At 28.4% G+C, this 18,174-nt stretch overlaps 1 protein-coding gene and 1 long non-coding RNA gene across 5 annotated transcripts in view; one reads left to right on the top strand and one right to left on the bottom strand.

The window, feature by feature from the left end:
• Positions 1-6,101: 6,101 nt before the first annotated feature.
• On the top strand, positions 6,102-17,271 carry LOC147910392 (uncharacterized). The gene is made up of 3 exons (XR_015544162.1): positions 6,102-6,330; positions 7,597-7,995; positions 11,470-17,271. It is a non-coding gene; the product is annotated as an uncharacterized LOC147910392 (long non-coding RNA).
• mmd (disintegrin and metalloproteinase domain-containing protein mind-meld) overlaps positions 17,053-18,174 on the bottom strand; it is a 55,610-nt gene continuing 54,488 nt past the window's right edge. For all 4 annotated transcript variants that reach the window (XM_087403098.1, XM_087403100.1, XM_087403099.1 and 1 more), the window contains exon 26: positions 17,053-17,793. In XM_087403098.1, the coding sequence (XP_087259224.1) occupies positions 17,328-17,793 (466 nt within the window). In that variant the 3' untranslated portion in view covers positions 17,053-17,327. The remainder of the gene's footprint in view (positions 17,794-18,174) is intronic.

Here is an 18,174-nt window from a genome sequence, read left to right as displayed (position 1 = left end):
ATACAAAAAAATTAATAAATAATTAATAAGAGTCAGGGCGGATAATTAAGCCCAAGTTTTGTAGATTTTTTTTAATCTATCAAACTTGCGTTTGATTATTCGCGCTGTCTCTCATTAACCTTATTGTTTGTTAATTTTTTTTTTGTATTTTAAATAACTCAAAAAATATAAGAACTCGCAATTTGCGAGCAAATTACCCTCCCGAATATTCAATTTACCTTTTACAAGCTTAGATTGGTGTCACCAACCTATCTCTCAATGAGAATGTCTAAAATCAATGCTATTAGATAAGACAACTTTAAGATATCTTTAAGAAATCTTTAAGAAACACCTTTAAGATATTTTATAAAGAATTCTGAAAGATATATTAAAGTTGTCTTATGCGTCGATTTTAGATAATTTGCTCATTGGGCTTGGCATTTCTCAAACTCGTTTTTGCAATAAATAACATATTGAAATTCAAATAACTATTTCCTTATATCGAAAAAATTGCCACTCACCAATCCGATGCGCAACAGTGGAGTTATATCTGCACGTCGCTACGATGATTCTGTAACAAATGAATTAAAATCCAAATTAAAACAGAAGAAAGAAATAATCATTACTTTAAAAAATAACTGCTATATAAACGCATGCAGTTTGCTTAAAAATAATTATACAATTCTACAAATATAATTTTTGTAAGCATCAAATTTTGTGTCCCATTATTTAATTAGATATAGAACAATTATATATTCTCTAAAATAATTATATTTTTTTTTAAATAATTAGAGAAAAATCACAGATACCGATCACTTTGTAGAAGATTTAGACAATATTTCTTAAACAAAAGGTAAAACCTTAAATACATAAGTACAAACTAAAAAGTGTCCTTCTATCAGTATAAGCAGTTTTTATAATATTGTTTGCAATTTAGTAATAACTAATTTTTTCATAAGGTAAGCAAAAATAAGCATCTGATAAAATGGGCTCCAAAACTGACACAGTAGGCAATAGTATTACGTATTCCTTTTTTTCTTTTACAGGAATTATTTATAGAGTACAGTACAAGTGAATGTATACAAGATATTAAGAAATATATAGAATCTCTTCACTCACTTCGTTGTAAAATATTTTTATTGAAGTATATGCATATTTACTTTATTATGTTCTACAAGATGCAAATATGCTACGCGATAGTTTTTCAAGAGTAATTCTATATATGAACGATTGTCTTCAGCTTCAATAAAGCTATTTGACATTATGAAGTAACATTATAAAGATTAAAATTAGCTCGTGATCTGTTTTACAGACAGATGTGGTGGTTTACACTGTATTCTAATTTTATATTTAAAATCATATTACGAAAAAACTAAGAGAAAAAATAATATAAATAAAACAGATTTAGGAAACTACAAACATTTAGAATAACGTAATATCAATAATGTAGTCACAGTTATTTTTTTTAAATTACACAATTTACAAAAGAGAATCGTAAGAATTTTATTTTCACAATCGTAGAATCCGTTTTTAGTTGATTTGATAGAAATAAGCCACAAATATACAAATTATGAGTTTCTACTTCTTTAATCAGCTAAACAGATCACGATTGTATTAGTATTAATAAATAGCAATAATTAGTTTCTGAGAAATAAGAGGGTATCGTTGTAAGAGACCTATGTCAGTATCGGCGACTTTCCTCTATATATATTCTCTAAAAAAGATCTTAGCAAAAATAAATTTTTGTATAAAATTTTTAAGTATTATTTAAATTACTTAAAAATTTTATACAAATTTATTTTTACTAAGATTTTTTTACAGAATATATATAAATAAAATTTAAACAAAGTTATTAGAGGTGGTTCGATAACATAAAACAAAAATAAGAAAGCGCATACAGCCACATACGCAAGTTATTATTCGCACCAGCCATAATTCTAAAATATAATTACATATAAACGTTTCGGTCAAGTCGTGACTATCTTCAGTACAATCAAGAGAATGTAAATGTTAAAAAAATATAATTTAGCACATTATATATAGGATATTGTACTACAAAATTCCAAAATTAATCCTGTCTTTATAATCTCTTTTACAGTGAAATTAAGAATTTATTCTTGATAACTTGTGTGTTAAAACACGGGATTACCAGATTCCATGTTTTCACAACTATCAATATAATATAATATAATAATGCTAATTTGTTAGAAGAATATTAGCGTAGATGGAAAAATATTATATAAAATGATAAGACTGTTCTATACGAAATTTTGTATAATCACCCGGTGTAGTGACTCGTGTTTTAACATACAAGTTATAAATATCAAGAAATATCAAATATCATTCTTTCTTATTTTTGTTTTAGAAAATATTTAATTATTATTTTAGAGAAAAAAAAAATATATATTAGGTGTTGGAATTAATTCGTAGCGTTTTACAAGTGATGGGAAGTACTTTCATTAATGTATTTTTTAATGCTCATGTGAAATAAATAACATTCTTTCATTAAAAACGCTACGAATTAATTCCAACACCTAATATATATATATATACGTACAATTATTTTATCTAAAAATTTTAAGTGACTCTCCTTTCATCTAAATTAGATAAAAGGAGAGTTACTTAAAAATTACTTGAAAATTTTATACAAATTTATTTTCGCTAAGATCTTCTTTAAAAAATACATATAATTATTTTAGAGAATACATATATTACTTTAGAAAATATATTGTATAATTATTTCATAGAATATAGAATTATTTAAATCATTTTATTTAACGACAATTTAAAAATAATTATTTTTTCATCGTTGTCAAATAAAGTGATTTAAAAACAAGCGAAAAAAGGTTAATTTTACACAAATAAAAAATAATATTTACCGCCAGGTTGCTCCACTGGTGCTCGATGTCTCTCCCAGACCTCCACCTCCTCTCAGAATATGCACAGGACACTCGCGTAAAACACTCGCGAATACACTGTAATCGCGCGCGGACTATAATTTGAGTCCGATAACTTAAATGGCACTCTCGATGCGAATGCGCGACGCGACGAACCGGCTGCGGTTCGTTCATTTTCAAGTAAATCGACGACGAGGGTACGTTAGCTTCCCCGTCATTGAATTTTTACACAAAAAGAACGATTTTACTCAAATATCTAAAAAATTATCTAGAAATATCATTCAGATAAATCTGAAAATTTTTAGATACTTGAGAAAAACTATTCTTTTTGTGTAAATATTCTCTGGGCACTAAGCCCCCTCACTACGTCAAGGTGTACCCGTGAGAGAGAAAATAATCTGAAAAATATAATATATAGCTATTATCTATATTACACTACGCAATTATTATGCAATCGGTTAACTTTTAGAAACGATCACGTCTGCAATTCCTCTTCACATTTCTTTTTGAAACATATAATAATCGCAAAAAGTGCTAAGTATAATACGAAATGTTGTATTTTATGAATATTCACATAATACGATTACTAGTATGAATAATTATTCATAAAGTAATATAACGTTTCGTATTGTATTAGACATTCTTCGTGAAAAAGATTTCAAAAAATAATGTGAATAAGAGCGACCTGTTGATTACCTGTTTGTTTTGGTAAGGGAATAACTGCGCATAGCTAGGCATAAACATGACGCGCCGCTACGTACCACCCCGTACCATCCCGTGCCATCCCCAAAGTCACGCGCCAACCGTCTAACGGTCGAAATATTAATGTTAACGCCTATTACAAAATCGGTAAAATAATTTACTCATTACGTTTTAATATTCTTCGATGAATATTACACGATGCTTTTTGTACGATTTACATTTTACTTCTTGAATTCGTTACGCACACAATTCATCTATATTTTAGGCCGGTATTCATAATCAGAGCTTATATTTCAAGGCTGTCTTAAGTACAATTTTAAGAAGTTACGAATCAGAGCTCCGTATTAGCGTCTTAAGACATTACTTAAGACAGTCTTGAAATAAGAACGGACTATGAATACCGCCCTTAGATATCTAATTAATAAAATCTGTAAATGTATGATATGATATTTCTATTTATATCCATTATTATATTTAGTCCAAATTGTTTTATAATTTAAAAAATGTTTGCGTTTGTCTTTATTTCAAGAATATACAACTTATTAATCTTTATTTGAATGTAAATCATCAAAGAGAGTAATGAAGATTGAGATATAACTCTGAGTTTACACACCTTAGTTTTGAGCAACATTACTATTTGGGCATCCTTGATTAATTAATTATCAATTCGCGTTCGTGAATATCTCATTTTCGTAAATTAATGCGCGACAACTGGAGCGACTCACGCCACACATCCGTCTCGCTGTGAAGTCGCCGAGCGAATGCCGAAGTGATGACGTTGTCGACCACCGCGCCGTGCCCCCCCCCCCCCTCGCTTTCGCTAAGCGTCTCACCGCTTTTCGCCGCGCGACCCTTCTCCTTCCCACCCTCCCCTTACCATACTTTTCACCGGGAGCTGTTTACAGTATACCCAACTTGCGTACGAAAAATATTAACGTACGAAAAATAATTTATTCAATTATTCGTATTTTACATGATTTTGACGACGAATTTATCGCCGTACATTTCGCGTTTTGCTTTGTGACATCTCGGGCACAATCCTATATTACTCTTGGTTCTTTTAAATGAATTATTCGCGTGAGGTATTTTTGATATTCCAACGTTATGTCTCAATTTTTATAATTCTTTTTAATGATTCATACTTCAATAAAGATTGATAAAATATTCTGTATATGTTCTCTTTATATAAAGATACATGCAAATTTTCTTAATATCGTGAAACAATTTGTGCTAAATGCAGCTTTGGCTAAAAGTACTTGGCTAAAACATCTTGTTAATCATTATTTAATTTTTCAGTTAATAAATTAATTTAAGATACTATTGTTACTACACACAAATTATCCGTGTTTCAGAAATTCTTTAAACTTACGTATAACATACGAATTATTTAAAATAAAAAATATAAAATAAGTTTCAGAAACTTATTTAAAATATAAAATAGTAGGAATCTGTAAAAAACAGGTACAAAGAGCTTGTTTAAAATAAAAGTTACTAAATAATGAAATTTTTTGGACAGTCGAAACTTGAACGATTTTTCCTTTTGTAGTTTTGAATGTCAACTTTAAGATATTGAAACATATTTATCCTTTAAATATTTTTGTTTCAGAGTTTTACATTTTTGTATAAAAAAGTACAGTTTTTTCATTTTATTAGCTATATATAGTTATAACAATTTACATATAATTTGTTATAAATATACAACTTTACAAATACTTTCTAAAGATGTCAAAATATATGTAAGAACCGTTTAATAATTTTTATTTACTTGCAAAAGCGACGAAAATTAAAGTATGTAATTTAAATAAAGAAATTAAAAGCGTTATTTAGTATTAATTCATTATTTTAAATAACTACTTCTGACTTATTTCTTATTTAATATTTTATATAAATTTCCGAAAACTATTTTATATCTTTTATTTTAAACAAGCTTTTTGCACCTGCTTTTTGCACATATTCCTATGATTTTATATTTTAAATAAATTTCTGAAACTTATTTTCTATTTTTTATTTTAAATAATTCGTACGTTATTTTATCAAGCCATGATCGGCGTTATAGTAGTGTCTTAAATTAATTTATTAACTGAAAAATTAAATAATGATTAACAAGATGTTTAGTATTCTTAGCTAAAGCTTAGCTATTCGGCACAAATTGTTTCACGATATTAAGAAAATTTGCATTTATCTTATATAAAGAACATATAGAATATTTTATCAATCTTTATTGAAGTATGGATCATTAAAAAGAATTATGAAAATTGAGAATTATTAAATATATCAAAAACATCTCACGCGAATAATTACTAATTCGTTTAAGAGAATCAAGTGCAAATAATATAGGATTGTGCCCGAGATGCCACAAAGCAAAACGCGAAATGTACGGTGATATCCGTTTGTCAAAATCATGTAAAATATGAAAAATATAATTATATAGATCGTTGAATAAATCGTTGAATATTTTTCGTCGTTTGAATACGCGATAGTTGGGTGTAATCTAAAAACATCTGGCAAAAAGCTCGGTAGGGGAAGGGGGTCACTGGCGACGAAAAGCGGTGGGACGCGGAGCGAAGGCGTAGGGGGGCAAGGTGCGGTGGTCGATCGTCATCACTTCGGCATTCGCTCGGCGACTTCGCGGCGAGATGGACGTGTGGCATGAGTCGCTCCGCATTAATCTACGAAAATTAGATATTCACGAACGCGAACTGATAATTAATTACATAAGGATGCTCAAATAGTAATATTGCTCGAAACTAAGGTGTGTACTCAGAATTATATTTCAATCTTTATTATTCTCTTTGATAATTTACGTTCAAATAAAGACTAATAATAAGATTAATAATATACATTCTTTAAGTAAAGATAAACGCAAACATTTTTTAAATTATGAAACAGGACTAAATATAATAATGTTATAAATATAATTCGTATTATACATTTACAGATATATAAATTAGATATCCAAGGACGATATTCACAGTCCGTTCTTATTTCGAGACTGTCTTAAGTAATGTCTTAATACGGATCTCTCTGATTCGTGACTTCTTAAAATTATACTTAAGATGGTCTTGAATATGAATACTCTGACTGTGAATATCGGTCTAAGATATAGAGTTGTGTGCGTAACGAATTCAAAAAATAAAACGTTCGTAATAAAGCATCGCGTAATATTCATCGAAGAATATTAAAACGTAACGAATAGATTATTTTACAGATTTTGTAATAGGCGTTAACGTTAGTATTTCGACGATTAGACGGTTGGCGCGTGACCTTCGGTTGGGGATGGTACGGGGTGGCACGAAACGGCGCGTCATGTTTACGCCTAGTTATCGCGCAGTTATTATTCCCTTACCGAAGCTCGTACAAACAACGTAGCTGTGTCGCGGCTTCTTTTCACACTTTTCTTTTTACTTTTTGAAATCTTTTTCGCGAAGAATGTCTAATACAATACGAAACGTTGTATTACTTTATGAATAATTATTCATACTAGCGATAGTATTATGTGAATATAATACAACATAAAATACAACATTTCGTATTATACCTAGCACTTTTTGCGATTATTATATATTAAAAGAAATGTGAAGAGGAGCGGCATGCGACACGGCTACTTGTCTGTACGAACGGTATCACGCGAGTCACAGAAAAGCAATCTTGATATGAATACTCTCATTCAAAGTCGCAATTCTTGCTTTCACAATTAATACAATTTAATAACTTAATTAATTTTTTGTTTTTGTGCATCTTCCGTTACGATCCGTTAAAAAATTAACCGTAACTTTGGAACGATTTATCATTAATAAAAGAAACGTTTTTCTTTTTTATTAATCTCTAGTCTATTTTATTGACTCTAATCATATCTCACACATCTCACTATCTATGTATAAGTAAAAGATTCAGCCCTTCTATCTGCTCCGATTTTAATTTGCAATGGTAACGAATTGCAGACGTGTGTTCGTTTCTAAAAGTTAATCGATTGCATAATAATTGCATAGTAATAATAGTTATATATTATATTTTTCAGATTATTTTCCCTCTCCTACATCTTGGTGAGGGGGCTCAGTACCCAGAGGATATTTACACGAAAAGAATGGTTTTTCTCAAATATCTAAAAATTTTCGGATATGTTTGAATGTATATCCAGATAAATTGTAGATATTGAGTAAAATCGTTCTCTTCGTGTAAAAATTCAATGACGGGGAAGCTAACGTACCCTCGTCGCGGATTTATTTGAAAATGAACGAACCGCAGCCGGTTCGTCGCGTCGCGCGTTTCGGGAGTGCCGTCAAGTTATTAGACTTAAGTTATAGTCCGCGTGCGATTACAGTGTATTCGCGAGTGTTTTACGCGAGTGTCCTGTGCATATTTTGAGAGGAGGTGGAGGTCTGGGAGAGACATCGGGCACCGGTGGAGCAACCTGGCGGTAAATATTATTTTTTATTTGTGTAAAATTTTTCGCTTGTTTTTAAATCATTTTATTTGACAATGAGTAAAAAATGATTATTTTTGAATCATTGTTAAATAAAATGATTTGAATAATTCTCTATATTCTATAAAATAATTCTATAAAATAATCAATATTCTCTAAAGTAATATATATATTCTCTAAAATAATTATATATATTTTTTAAAGATGATCTTAGCGAAAATAAATTTGTATAAAATTTCTAAGTAATTTTTTAATTTAGATAAGAGGAGAGTCACTTAAAATTTTTAGATAAAATAATTATACATATTTTCTAAAAAATAATAATTATATATATTCTAAAACAAAAATAAGAAAGAACATACTGCCACATGCGCGAGTTATTATTCGCACAAGTCATATATTTAAAAAGATCTTAGTAAAACTAAATTTGTATAAAATTTTAAAATATTATTTAAATTACTTGAAAATTTTATACAAATTTATTTTTGCTAAGATTTTTTTAGAGAATATATATAAATAAAATTTAAACAAAGTTATTAAAGGTGGCTCGGTAACATCAAACAAAAATAAGAAAGCGCATACAGTCACATACGCAAGTTATTATTCGCACAAGTCATATATCTAAAATATAATTACATGTAAACGTTTCGATCAAATTATGACTATCAGCACAATCAAGAGAATGCAAATGTTAAAAAATATAATTTAGCACATTATATGTGTGTGTGTGTGTGTGTATGTGTGTGTGTGTGTGTGTGTGTATGTGTGTGTGTGTGTGTGTGTGTGTGTGTAGGATATCGCAGTATGAAATTCCAAAAATTAATCCTGCCTTCGTAATCTTTTTTACAGTGAAATTAAGAATTCATTCTTGATAATTTGTATATTAATCTGTGTTTTAACATACAAGTTATAAATATCAAGAATAAATTCTTAATTTTATTGCAAAAGAGATTATGAAGACAGAATTAATTTTTGGAATTTTGTACTGCGACATCCTATATATAATGTGCTAAATTATATTTTTTAACATTTGCATTCTCTTGATTGTGCTGATGATTGTCACAATTTGATCGAAACATGTAATTTTATTTTAAATATATGACTTGTGCGGATAATAACTTACGTAGGTGGCCATATATTCTTTCTTACTTTTGTTTTACAATATATATAATTCTTATTTTAGAGAATACGTATAATTATTTTATCTAAAAATTTTAAGTGACTCTCCATTTATCTAAATTAGATAAATAGAGAGTTACTTAAAAATTACTTGAAAATTTTATACAAATTTATTTTTGCTACGATTTTTTTAGAGAATATATATAAATAAAATTTAAACAAAGTTATTAGAGGTGGCTCAGTAACATCAAACAAAAATAAGAAAGCGCATATAGTCACATACGCAAGTTATTATTCGCACAAGTCATATATCTAAAATATAATTACATGTAAATTTAACACATTATATATATAGGATGTCGCAGTACAAAATTCCAAAAATTAATCCTGCCTCGTAATTTCTTTAACATTGAAATTAAGAATTTATTCTTGATAACTTGTGTATTAAAACACGGGATTACCAGATTCCGTGTTCACAACTATCAATATAATACAATAATGCGATGCTAATTTGTTAGAAGAATATTAGCGTAGATGGAAAAATATTATATAATATGATAAGACTGTTCTATATGAAATTTCATGTAATCACTTGGTGTAGCGACCCGTGTTTTACCATACAAATTATGAATATCAAGAATAAATTCTTAATTTTACTGCAAAAAAGATTATGAAGACAGGATTAATTTTTGGAATTTGATACTGCGACATCCTATATATAATGTGTTAAATTATATTTTTTAACATTTGCATTCTCTTAGTTTTACTGACGATGGATTATACTCACGATTTGACCGAAACGTTGACATGTAATTATATTTTAAATATATGATTTGTGCGAATAATAACTTGCTTATGTGACTGTATGCGCTTTCCTATTTTTGTTTTATGTTATCGATCCACTTCTAATAACTTGTTTAAATTTTATTTATATATATTCTCTAAAAAAATCTTAGCAAAAGTAAATTTGTATAAAATTTTCAAGTAATTTAAATAATATTTTAAAATTTTATACAAATTTATTTTTGCTAAGATCTTTAGAGAATATTTATAGAGGAAAGTCACCGATACTGACATAGATCTCCTACAGCGACACCCTCTTATTTCTCAGAAACTAATTATTGCACTTTATTAATACTATTAGGTGTTGGAATTAATTCGTAGCGTTTTTTAATGAAAGAATGTTATTTATTTCACATGAGCATTAAAAAATACATTAATGAAAGTACTTCCCATCACTTGTAAAATGCTACGAATTAATTCCAACACCTAATAATACAATCATGATCTGTTTACCTAATTAAAGAAATACAAACTCATAGTTTGTATATTTGTGGCTTATTTCTGTACCAAATCAACTAAAAAAATGAATTCTATAATTGTGAAAATAAAATTTTTACGATTTTCTTTTGTAAATTGCGTAGTTTTAAAAAATAACAGTGACTATATTATCGATAATATTACGTTATTCTAAATGCTTGTAGTTTCCTAAAAATCAATTTTATGTTATTTTTTTCTCTTAGTTTCTATTAGTTCTCTATTAGTTTTTTGATTTTAAATACAAAATTGGGATGCAGTGTAAACCACCACACCTGTTTGTAAAACAGATCATGATTTAACCTTTATAATGATGTTACTTCATAATGTCAAATAGCTTTATTGGCGCTGAAGACAATCGTTCATATATAGAATAACTCTTGAAAAACAATCGCATAGCATATTTGCATCTTGCAGAGAGAACAGAATAAAGTAAATATGCATATATTTCAATAAAAATATTTTATAACGAAGAGAGTGAAGAGATTCTATATATTTCTTAATATCTTGTATACATTCACTTGTAGGTACTCTGTACAGATAATTCCTGCAAAAGAAAAAAAAATAGGAATACATAATACTATTGCCTATTGTGTCAGTTTTGGAGCACATTTTGTCAGACATTCATTTTTGCTTACCTTAAAAATTAATTATTGTTAAATTGCAAACATTATTATAAAAATTGCTTATGCTATCTGTTGGAAAACACTTTTTAGTTTGTACTTATGTTTTCAAAGTTTCATTTTTACCTTTTGTTTTAGAAATATTATCTAAAGACAAAGTGATATGTCGGAATCTATGACTTTCCTCCAATTATTTTCAAAAAAATATATAATTATTTTAGAGAATATATAATTGTTCTATATCTAATTAAATAATGGGACACAAAATTCGATGCTTACAAAAATTATATTTGTAGAATTGCATAATTATTTTTAAGCAAACTGCATGCGTTTATATAGCAGTTATTTTTTAAAGTAATGATTATTTCTTTCTTCTGTTTTAATTTGGATTTTAATTCATTTGTTACAGAATCATCGTAGCGACGTTGCAGATATAACTCCACTGTTGCGCATCGGATTGGTGAGTGGCAATTTTTTCGATATAAGGAAATAGTTATTTGAATTTCAATATGTTATTTATTGCAAAAGCGAGTTTGAGAAATGCCAAGTCCAATGAGCAAATTGTCTAAAATCGACGCATAAGACAACTTTAATATATCTTTCAGAATTCTTTATAAAATATCTTAAAGGTGTTTCTTAAAGATTTCTTAAAGATATCTTAAAGTTGTCTTATCTAATAGCATTGATTTTAGACATTCTCATTGAGAGATAGGTTGTCTGTGACACCAATCTAAGCTTGTAAAAGGTAAATTGAATATTCGGGAGGGTAATTTGCTCGCAAATTGCGAGTTCTTATATTTTTTGAGTTATTTAAAATACAAAAAAAAATTAACAAACAATAGGGTTAATGAGAGACAGCGCGAATAATCAAACGCAAGTTTGATAGATTAAAAAAAATCTACAAAACTTGGGCTTAATTATCCGCCCTGACTCTTATTAATTATTTATTAATTTTTTTGTATTTTAAAGGTTGAAAGAGCTTGTTTTAATTATATTATCGTGCTTATTGCTTATTTGTTAATATGATCGTGATTAAGTTATCCCACTGAGTTTATTAGTACGCGATAGAATATACGGTTATACATTAGCTGCGTTCAGCAGAGAAAAGCAGCTTTGCAATTGTTGTAAAATTCTTCTATGTGATTGGTTTGTACATTTAAATCCATAAAAATCAAAAACAAGAATCAATCGTATTGAAGAATTTTACAATCGAAAATCTACTTTCTTTGAACGCAGCCATTAACGTATATTATATATTCGCGGTGTTATTACATGTTTATAAAGTAATGTACGTAGGAATATACGGATGGAGATAGGTATTCGCGAATAAGCACGAATAAGTGAAAATATAGGTAGGTAGGACAATAAGTATGGATGGTAGGTAGCGACTATATAGGATGATAAGTATAGATAGATAGGACTAAACACGTCATATATACACACTTAATAATTAGAAATGTGGGATTAAAAATTAAATAAAATTTTAAATTAATTTTAAGTTTTATTTAATTATCAGAATCCCGTTCCAATTATCGAATATAAAAATAAACCAAATTAATTTCAAATTTTATTAAATTTTCAACTACCCTGAAATTAAACTTTTTTGTAAAATTCTACATACATACATAAATTATGCAATGCGTTAATATTGTAATTAACTTTATTGTTAAATATATGTATAATAATATTAGGTACGTAATATAAAATTTATGTAAACTCTATATCCAGATGAATGTTATTTACTTTTGTAATTTGCACAATGATTCTCGGGAAAAAATGTTATATATATGGACATATTATATATAATGATATATAATTGTATATAAAATATGTCCATATATATAACATTTTTTCTCGATTAATTTTTTATACGATTATGTATAATTTTATATAATTATATATAATTACACATAAAACATTTTTCCTCGGGTTACTAATTAATTATACATTTACTGGAATATATATATCTGTATTAAATATTCAATACAACTGCCATTTATCTTGTCGTAGTAAACCAAATTGTTGCGTAATTATAAATTATACGAAATCGACGAAACATATAATAACAAAAATTGTTTATTGATTTAATAAGTTTGATAAATATTAAATTTAAAACTTTTTTTATTTAAATTTGATTTTGTTTATCAATAAATTATTAATAATTTTAGTAATTTCTTATTAAAAATTTGATGTTTAGAATACTTGTCATTTTTTCTTCGTATTTAATACAAATTTATTAAATAAGTCATAAAGATTGGAGCTTTGTCTGAGGTAATGGTTAAATATTAATTTTTACTTGCTTTTTAACATTTACATTATAAAATTACAAGTATATTTTAGTGAAATTAACAATTTATTATATGCAAAGGCCTCATATCGCTATCTCTCGCGTCAGATGCCAATGATTATGTGGTTTGTACCGATAGAAAGTCGAAATTATTTTCATCATAGAGAATTATTCCTCGTCGTTTTTTGTGAAGTTCATTCGCAAAGTCTAGTTTGGTGTCTCTTCGAAGATTTTTATGCAGGATTGGAAATCTCGGGTTTTTTCGTCTGCAGTTACTAGTAACAATTTTGTTAATGAGTCACTGATAATTGCTATATATTTTAAAGTCAAGTTGTAATATTAATTTAATGGTATATTTTAGCATATAATTTTCGCTTTCTTTATTTTATTAAATGTTCTCCCACTAGTAATAATGTTAGCAATAGTACTATCTTAATAACAATAGGAATTTATAGTATTATATGATATGGATATATAATTATTATTTGTTTAAATTCAAATTATTAAGTAAACAAAAATTACGTTTTATACAAATAATTTGCTCATAATTTATCAATGATTGCTCTAATAAAAATATGGTTACGAATGTGTATATTTAATTTTCTAACTGTTATTTCAAAATTATTTTTAGGTATTGGACATCCCGCCATTGCAGAATATTTTTAATTTATATGTATATACACTTTTCGATGATAAAATACATGCAGACATTATATTTAACGAATATTGATTTTTGTCGATATTTACATAACTTTTTTCAAAATTTTTTATAGTTAACAATGTTATCATGATTACATGAGTTGAATTTTAAATGTGTGGGTACAAAAAATTCAAGATAAGTCGAATAGGTACCCTCATAATAGCAGGATATTAATAATTGTAATTTTTGAAAAATAAAGAATTGTTCAATTTTATATAATAAATTTTTCAGTATAAATGTTCTTTAAAATCCCGTTATTATCGAATTCGGCTCATCTCGAACAGTTGATACCCGAGAAACTTTTGTACCCATATATATAAAAAATTACAATAACGCATGTATTTTATTATTATTAAATATATTCCTTCGTAACCATTATTGCATAAGGAAATAATTCTATTCGCTTATTTTTAATAAGAGAGATGATTTGTAGTCACGTGTGGCAGAACATATTTTCTCGCGAATTTTAATATTATATTAAAGATATGATAAAAATGGTAATTTTAATTGACATACTACCAAAATTATTATCATGGCTAAGTAGTCTGAAAAATTCGGGATTTACACCGCAGTTCTGTAACAAGATCACTGACAGTATTGACGGATTGCTTAACTTTTCTTTGCAAATGGATTTTGTAAAATTTATGTAGAATCGAAATACATTAAGTTCACTTTCCACAATGAAGATTGTTCTTCTTTGTTTTGGATACTAATCGGTATACCATGAGGCGAAGGGATTTTGATATGATGAAATTATTGAGATAGTTATCTTGAACGCGATGAAAGTGCTGTTATAAATATATTAATGACTTTTTATCGCGATATTAAGTTTTATATTGGCAAATTAATAGTATTAGGTACTAAACTTAGTTTCCGCGGATTTTTTTGCTTAAAAAACTCATTTATCTCGATAAAAAGCAAAAAATACATCAATCAAAAAAAACATTTGCCCTCGCTAGCTATACATTTTTCCCATCTTTGTGGCAATAAGTAAATTCCGCGACGATAGAACGATTAGTCTCTTTGGAACAATCCATTCATCGATCTATTTTCGCACCTCGTAATTTCTAAAGTGTGTATCCACCAAGCCGTGCTGCATCGATCGGAACAAGTAAGGCTAATTTGACAATGTCCTCTTTGTTTCCTGTTTCTTGCTGTTTGTCTGTGTTTGTCTCTGTTTGTCTCTTGCCTTTTTGGTCAATAAAACAAGAGACAAACAGCAAGAAACAGAAAACAAAAAGCACATTGTAGAATTAGCCTAATAGTCTGAAGAAACTAAGTCTGATGAATATGCTGGGTACAAGAGAACTTTTCACTCGAGCTGCATCAATGTTTCTTTGACGGTACTCATTTTTCTTTCTTTTGAATCTTTCCCATTGTATGTAGACGTTTGAAAACAGTCATCGGAGTAACACTTAATGCTGCAGACAATTCTTAGAGTATTTGAGCTGAGTTTTCGTCCAATAATGCTTGCAATTCTGTGTCTTCAAATTTTTTCGGTTGACCTGAGTGTTGTTTATCATTCACATCATAATCATCACTCTTAAATTGTTGAAACTATTTTTGGCATGTTCTTTCCGATAGAGCACAATTGCTATAAGCTTCGACAAGCAATTTATGAGCTGTTTTTGCAGTTTTTTTCAAATCAAAGTAATGAAGCAGTACATGTCGAAAAAACAACTTATCACGTTCCATGTTTAATAACAAAATGGCACTGTTCGCTTAAATGAATCTTTTTGCACTGAATTTTATAATCAATATTATACAATTGACAAACCTCTAAAAGCCAGCTTCAAATGTCAAAAAAAACTAATGTAACTCATCTAAATGTGAGCCGCGGAATGTAAGAACTAAGTTTAGTTTACCTAATAATAATAATACTTAATTAATAGTTACTTAATAATACTTAATTAATAGTAAATAATTAATAGTAAATACGATCTAATTGTTGCTAGTATTTCTTCTGCGTTTATCAATATTTCATTAAACATTAGTTTAGAAAAATTTGTTATCGTATTATGTATTTTCGTCGTTTTCGTATAATCCCGCATTACAAAAATTTGTTAATTATGCTTCTATGTTATCATTTTTATTATATTATATTTTGAACAGCATTGATAATTGTATATTGTATTGTAAAGGATAATATTTAAAAAGTTATTACAATTTTATTAGCGAAATACAATAAAATAATTAGACATAAAAATAAAAAAATAAATTAAAGATATATTGTACTTACCTGCAAAAACGGACTATTAAATTTATTAGTAGTTTGTTTGTTTTTATGGATGAGTATATTTACAAAGAAAAGAGGACCGCCGATAAAATTGGCGGGGATGTGGAGGGCCCTTTATAGCTCGTTTTTGCTAAATCATATCTTAAATTGGCAATATATTAGAAAAGATTAAATTTATTAAATATCTCTATAATTGCTAATTGACAATAAATGTTCCTAAATAGACAGTGAAGCTAAGAAGCAACGCAATAGCAGAAGTGAAATTCGAGAAAACAGAAAAAAATAGTACATTATTTACTGAAGATCTTTCGTGTTAAACATCATGTTGATAGAATCGAATAACACATCATCAGGACTTTGAGTAAATCAAAGTGGGACAAAATATTGCGTTTTTGATCATTTTCTAGTTTTTTTTAAACAAAAGAAAAATAAATGTTTCAGTTTCTTAATAAAGTTTATCTCAAAGTAGAATTCAAGAATATTAAAAAACAATTATAAATATTCGCTCGCATATAAAATTCAATAGCTTTGAAATGAATTTTAATTTATGGTCGTATGATTTATTATTATTAAATTCTGGCTATTTGAATTTTAGATTGTCTATATAATAATATAATTACATATAGTTCAACAAAAAATATAATTTATATAATTTACAAACAAGGATATTTTTTATTTTACTCAATTAAATAAATTTGTAAATTAATATTCATTAAGTATAACTGTTCAAAAATTCATGCAGAAAGATGAAATAACAGACATGACGAGATTTGAGTAAATCATTTTACTAATGTTTATTAATAAACATTTCATATAGATTATTTGAATTCATTATAATTTAATACGTGTTGTTCTTGTAATCATCGCAATTACAGTTTATCGTTATTTACACTATTCAGTATAAAATGCGAGTTCGAGATTACATCATCGTCGTCATCGTTATCATTGTCACACCACTATACTGTTTTATTATTATTATTATTACGACTTTTCTCATTTGTTTCTTTTTTTCTCGGACACTACCTGTCATCGATTAATTAATTATCAATGCTTGTACTCAGGAAAATGGTGGGACAATAGGGCAGTATTTTCGTTATCACTAGTGTTGTTAGTAATTAATTCTTTAGGGGAATCATTATTCATTATGTTACAATCTAGACTAAAGTTATCGTCTAGAGGACGCTTGTTAATATTAGGCGTGTGATTAACATCGATTCCACGAACTTCGCTTTGCTGTTGGGATTGAGCAGATTCGACTTCGGCGTTGCTGCCAGCGTCGAGGTTGTTTTCGATTTGTGGGGGAGATGGATAATAGCCGCGCTGCGTGATTGGCAGTTGTTCCACCGGCAGTTGGTGTTGCTGTTGCTGCGCCTGTTGCTGCACCGGCATCGCAGGCGGCGGTGGTGGCTGCTGTGGCGGCCGGTGCTGCACTCCTCCTCCTCCTCCTCCTCCTCCTCCATCCTCACTAGTCCACCGGGCTACTTGTTGTTGAGCTTGAATAAATGCATCACTAGAAAATAATAAGATTACACGAGCCCATTGGATCTAGTCCACCGCCACTAATGCTGCATTCGAACGCACGACGTAACAACATTCAGTAAACGAAGTCAGTGGTGAGACCCAGTTGACCCAGAAACAGGAGCTGTTAGTGTATACGTGATTATTCTCTAGGGGCTTGGTGATCAGCAGGGCTATTCTGTAATTCTTAACGCAAGTTTCGTTATCGTTATAATACCATTACGCATGTTTTTTCACCATGGTAAAAAAATTGCGCAACGACATTTTAATAATAACGAAACTTGCGTTAAGAGTTACAAAATAGGGCTGCAAGTCTCTAATGTATAATCAAAAATTTAGTATAATTTACAATAGAAGAGGATGGTGGATTATA

The sequence above is a fragment of the Acromyrmex echinatior genome, chromosome 2, assembly GCF_024713525.1.
Source record: "Acromyrmex echinatior isolate Ae372 chromosome 2, ASM2471352v2, whole genome shotgun sequence".
Taxonomy (NCBI): domain Eukaryota; kingdom Metazoa; phylum Arthropoda; class Insecta; order Hymenoptera; family Formicidae; genus Acromyrmex; species Acromyrmex echinatior.
The sequence above is the reverse complement of the archived record's forward strand: the minus strand, read 5'-3'. Positions and strand labels throughout refer to the sequence as shown.